Source organism: Cannabis sativa, chromosome 4, assembly GCF_029168945.1.
Source record: "Cannabis sativa cultivar Pink pepper isolate KNU-18-1 chromosome 4, ASM2916894v1, whole genome shotgun sequence".
Lineage (NCBI taxonomy): Eukaryota > Viridiplantae > Streptophyta > Magnoliopsida > Rosales > Cannabaceae > Cannabis > Cannabis sativa.
Genome location: NC_083604.1, coordinates 2,826,620 through 2,831,952, shown reverse-complemented (window position 1 = coordinate 2,831,952; position 5,333 = coordinate 2,826,620). Strand labels below are relative to the sequence as shown.

The 5,333-nt window shown below is 26.6% G+C and overlaps 1 protein-coding gene across 2 annotated transcripts; it reads left to right on the top strand.

The window, feature by feature from the left end:
* The first annotated feature begins 974 nt into the window (after positions 1–974).
* LOC115714489 (probable peroxygenase 5) lies at positions 975–5,047 on the top strand. Of its 2 annotated transcripts, none has more exons than XM_030643211.2 (7): positions 975–1,281; positions 1,369–1,482; positions 1,602–1,687; positions 2,329–2,423; positions 4,389–4,514; positions 4,592–4,738; positions 4,845–5,047. In XM_030643211.2, exons 1-7 carry the CDS (start codon positions 1,254–1,256, stop codon positions 4,855–4,857), a joined length of 609 nt encoding a protein of 202 aa, XP_030499071.2. In that variant the 5' UTR covers positions 975–1,253; the 3' UTR covers positions 4,858–5,047. The 2 variants fall into 2 exon arrangements, with proteins under 2 accessions (XP_030499071.2, XP_030499070.2); XM_030643210.2 differs by having other exon boundaries at positions 978–1,281; positions 1,366–1,482.
* The last annotated feature ends 286 nt before the right edge of the window (positions 5,048–5,333 follow it).

Below are 5,333 nucleotides of genomic sequence, written 5' to 3'. Positions count from 1 at the left end.
TATTATATTCCTTTTATAATAATTAATTAACGAAAAAGAATCAATATTGTGAGATCCAGTAGTTGAGCATATTAAAAACTATGAACGGTGCAAAGAAAGGAAATAATGACCAAAATAAGTGCAAAATTTGGATGCTTAAATATAAAGTACTTTCTTTTAATATGTCATTTAATTAGAAATAAGTAATTTTAGTTGTAAATAAATATTTAAGTTTAATTTTTAACGGTAATAATATTTAAGTTATATTTTTAAAACTTCAATAATTACTTAGTTAAGTGTTAAGTAAATTGTCACGTGGTAATTTTTTATTGGTTCATGCCATTAAATTTTTATTATTCTTTTTTAAAAAATTAGTTAAAATATACTAATAATAAAAATAATATATATGGATAATGATTAGGTACCTATGAAGTTCCAAAAATATAACTTAGATATTATTACCGCTAAAAATTAAACTTAGTTATTTTTTTAGATGAAATATCAGCTTCATTGAATCATTTAGTATTATTGATACAAAAGATGTAAGAGTTCACTAGAAATAGAAATATCAGAAATGCTACGATCAGATTAATATCAAGAATATCTAGCAACATATATAATTAACTTAGTTATTTATTTATAACCAAACTTAAATATTTAAATCGTAAATTACTTAGAAATAAAACATTTATACTCTTACACCTAAAGTATAATACCCTAATTCTAATCAAGTGGTATATTAAAAGAGCATTCTACATTCACATTTAAAGATAATAAAATAATAAAATTTGGGAATGAAAAATAAGTAAAATTGGAAAAAGCAATAAAAGTTTGGGTTGGCAAATATGTATAGAGACACGTAATATGTACATATAGATGTGTAGTGTTAACTCATCCATTCTCCACGAGCCTTTCATAGCTATATAATACGTATGGTGTATATATATATAGCCTGCACATATATATTCACACACCCATATATATACATATGCATTTATTTATATCTATATATAGAAATCAAAATTAAGTAAAGGCCATGTTATTGTTAGCTACAATAAGTCGCGTATAGAATATATATATATATATATTATTTTATTAGTTATTACTATATGATATGATATGATATGGTCCCAAGCCCAACTCCCATCTTCATCCATGGCCTTTATATATAATCTTGATACCACAACTCCATTTTAAACCATTCCTTTGCTATATAATATATATACATATTATAAGCTCTTCTCTCTTATTATCAATATTAATTCCAAATTATCATGGCTACTAATAATAATATTCAGCAAGGTCAGTTTCCATTTTTCCTTTTTTGAGTTTATTAATTTATAAATATATTTTTAGTAAATATATGTATTATATGTGTATATATAGAAGAAGAAGAAGAAAGTAAGAAGTTTGTACCAAGTAATGAGTTTGTTCTGCAAAAACATGCTTCATTCTTCGACAGGAATCATGATGGTCTCATTTATCCTTGGGAAACTTTCAAAGGTGAAATAAAATTTACTTATTAATATTTAGTAATTATTATAATTTCTTAATTTTCCTTCTTATTGTTATTACTCTTTTTTTTTTTAAATAAAAATAAAAAATGAAAATGATTATTGCAGGATTTCGTGCAATTGGGAGTGGTATTGCGTTGTCTACCGTAGCTTCACTATTTATCAATATCACTCTTAGTGGCAAAACTCGCCCTGTATGACTCTTTCTAACCTCATTTAATAATATTAATAATAATTTATTAGAGAATTGCTATGATATTGCATTTTTTTTTTCTACTTTTACTTTTTTTTTTTATTTCTATAGAATCTGCTTTTTATTTTAAAGTTATGTTATTTCTATCTTGAGATTATACTATTTTTTTTTATTATTATTTTATAAAAATTATTTTCATTTTAAGTTCTCATTTCAAAATTATATTGTTTCTATTTTTATAAATGAGCAAAAAAAATCATTTATAAAATAATAAATGAAAAAATCGTTAATTTATTTGACTGTATAAAGTATTAAAATTTTCTCTAGTAGACCCCTTCAAAAGATTATTTTTATAGATTTTTTATTTGTTTTAGCATTTAAAAAAGTTTTTAAATCTAATTTTTTTTTGACTATCACTTATATTATAATTATTTAAGATTATTTTTAAATTTTCAGTAATTTACGGTGCTAAAAACAAAATTTAAACAGTTGTGCAAACAACAAAATATATAAATTTTATTTTTAAAATTTTAAATTATTTTAATTTTTTTTTATATATATATAAATTTAGATATATTATTGTTATAATAATAGTAATATATTATTTATTTAGTTATTATTTATAATTAATTATATATGCAGGGAAAATTTCCTCATCTACTCTTTCCTATAGAGATAAAAAATATACAACGTGGTAAACATGGAAGTGACACTGGTGTATACGACGATCAAGGAAGGTAAATAATCACTTATATAATTATTATTGATTATAATAATAAGAATATCATAAACTTCCTTAAATATAGATCTAGTTACCTTAATTAATTATAATTAAAGTTGATTTCGATCTTAATTAGAAATTAATACTAGCACATTCAATTTCATGAAATCTAGAGAATTGCTATTGGGCACCAGTGGTGCCTAGCACCTTCTAGATGTGTCGTCTTACAATTGGTTAGTGATACTCCATAAAAATTATTATATTAAACTATATGGGACCTGATACTTAATTGCATCAATAGCGATATTGACACGTAGGAGGGTGCTAGGCACCAGTGGTGCCCTTTAGCAATTCTCAATCAAATGAGAATTGTTATTGGGCACCAGTGGTGCCTAGCACTTTCTAGATGTGTCGTCTTACAATTGGTTAGCGATACTCCATAAAAATTATTATATTAAACTATATGAGACCCGATACTTAATTGCATCAATAGCGATATTGACACGTAGGAGGGTGCTAGGCACCAGTGGTGCCCTTTAGCAATTTTCAATCAAATGAGAATTTAATATATAATTTTAGTTATAAAAAATTGTATTAAATTTTACTAACTCTATCTCTCATTATAAATTAAGGTCTAAGAATCTTATATTAATTTTATTTGTAATAATAATAATAATAATAATAATAATAATAATAATAATAATAATAATAATAAGACTGTGTTGTATTTAGTCTTTTATTAAATTAAAATATATTGAATTCGATATCATGAAATTACACTAAGATTATAATAGGGGTAAGTTGAAAAATACCTTTTTTATTCATCAATTAATTAAATTTACCTCCAATTTTATATTTATTTGAAACATACCTCTTTTTATATGTATTGTACCCAAAATATCCTTACATAAGAGAATCAAATGGAGAGTATCTTGAAGTGACAGAGGCAAAATTGGTACAATATTTAAAAAAAGATTTTAAAATGATAGATTTTAAAAAAGAAGGTAAAAATAAAAGAGGGCAATATAAAAGGGAAATTTGAATTTCTATGCTTACATTAAGGAATAATTTTTTCCCTAAACTTAAAATGGGGAATATTGGTAAAATGGGATAACATTTTCTTAATTCCCACAATACCCCCCATTTGAAACCATCAGCCCTCTCTCTCTTTCGCCTCTCTTTCTTTCTTTCTCTCTTTCTCTCGGTGCCGCACCCACACACCCACGGCAGACCACCCACGCCGTCGACGCTCAAACCATTTCACCGCCCCCACCTTCAAATGCACCACCACGGCTCACCTCCACCACCCACCCACTGTACCGCCCCCTCTCACTCTCTTCGTCTCTCTCTCTCTCGAACAGGAAAAAAAAAAAAAAAACATATGGTCCGAGCCATCGGACCATATTTTTTTTTTTTTAAGGAAAACGAAGAGAGAGATGGACATGGTCCGATGGTCGGACCACATAGTCCGATGGGTCCGATGGGTCGGACCCCATCGGACCACGGACCATCGGACCATATGTTTTTTTTTTTTTTTTTTCGGTCCGAGAGAGAGAGAGAGAGACAAAGTAGATAGAGGGGGTATTTTTGGAGTTTTGAAAAAAGAGTCATATTTTTCATAGTATAAAATGTATTGGTTCAAAAAAGAAATTTTGAAAATGTTTAAGTATAGAAAATCAAATTTCCCATATAAAAAGGGTATAGAGTGTAATTTCCTCATTATATAATACCTATGTCATGATCTTATAATAATAGTATTAGATAATGTTGAAATTAAAGGTCTAAATTGACCACCTTGGTAAAACTAATGTGTCTTTGCTGTGTGTAGCTAATTAAGGTAATTTAGAAATAAAATTCCTACAGATGCTACCAATACCATTTAGTAATTTTCATAAAATAATATAGTCAAGACATTATATATATTGATCAAGATTATATTAGTTTTCTAATAATTTATTTTTTTTTATTTTTTGAAATTAAGATTCGTTGCTTCAAAATTTGAAGAGCTGATTGCAAAGCATGCACATACATATCCAGACGCAATGACTGGAAAAGAAGTAAGGGAATTATTAAGGGCCAACAGAACTGGCTCTTTCTTGAATGGATGGTATGTAGGTTTTTATTTTAATTATTTATTTATTTATTTATTTTTTATTATTTTTATATAAAAATTAATAATTGTAGGGTGGGTGCAATGGCTGAATGGCTTGTGCTATATAATCTTGCTAAGGACAAGAGAGGATTGCTTACAAAGGACACAATTAGAGATGTTTATGATGGAAGCTTATTTGAAAGATTGGAGAAAGAACATTCTTCTTCAAAAAAGAAACAGTAATCATCATATATATCTTCATATTATTATTAATATGTAATAATAATTTATATATATATGAAAAAATCAGAATTATAATGTAATGTTTTAATTTCTTTTATGTAGTTCTTCTGCTTAACGAAAAGGATGCTTAGATTGATTGGTTTGAGGCTGGTGATGATGTTAATTATCTTCTACCTAATTATTAAGCTACTGCATTTATTTATTTATTTATGAATTATGGTGTTGATCATGATTTGTTTTTATATTATAATACATAATTTAATTTTCATAAATATATATATATTGAGTGTTGAATATTTGGTGAAGCCGATCAAGTGGTTCACTTATTAGCCAATTAATAAAGTTAGTACTATGTGGATTGTGGTGTTTCCCCTTTGTACCCGTGACGCCATTTTAAGTGTGACTTGCTATTTTCTTGTAAACGTTGATTGTTAGACTATATATATAGTGTATGTAATATAGCATATACAATGATATGAAATGCGGAAAATAAACTGTAATCATATCTATAATATATGCAATGAAAGGATCGATGTACCTCCAGCCATTGATCTTTGAGCTTCAATCCCTGCGATAGCTTCAGTATTGGAG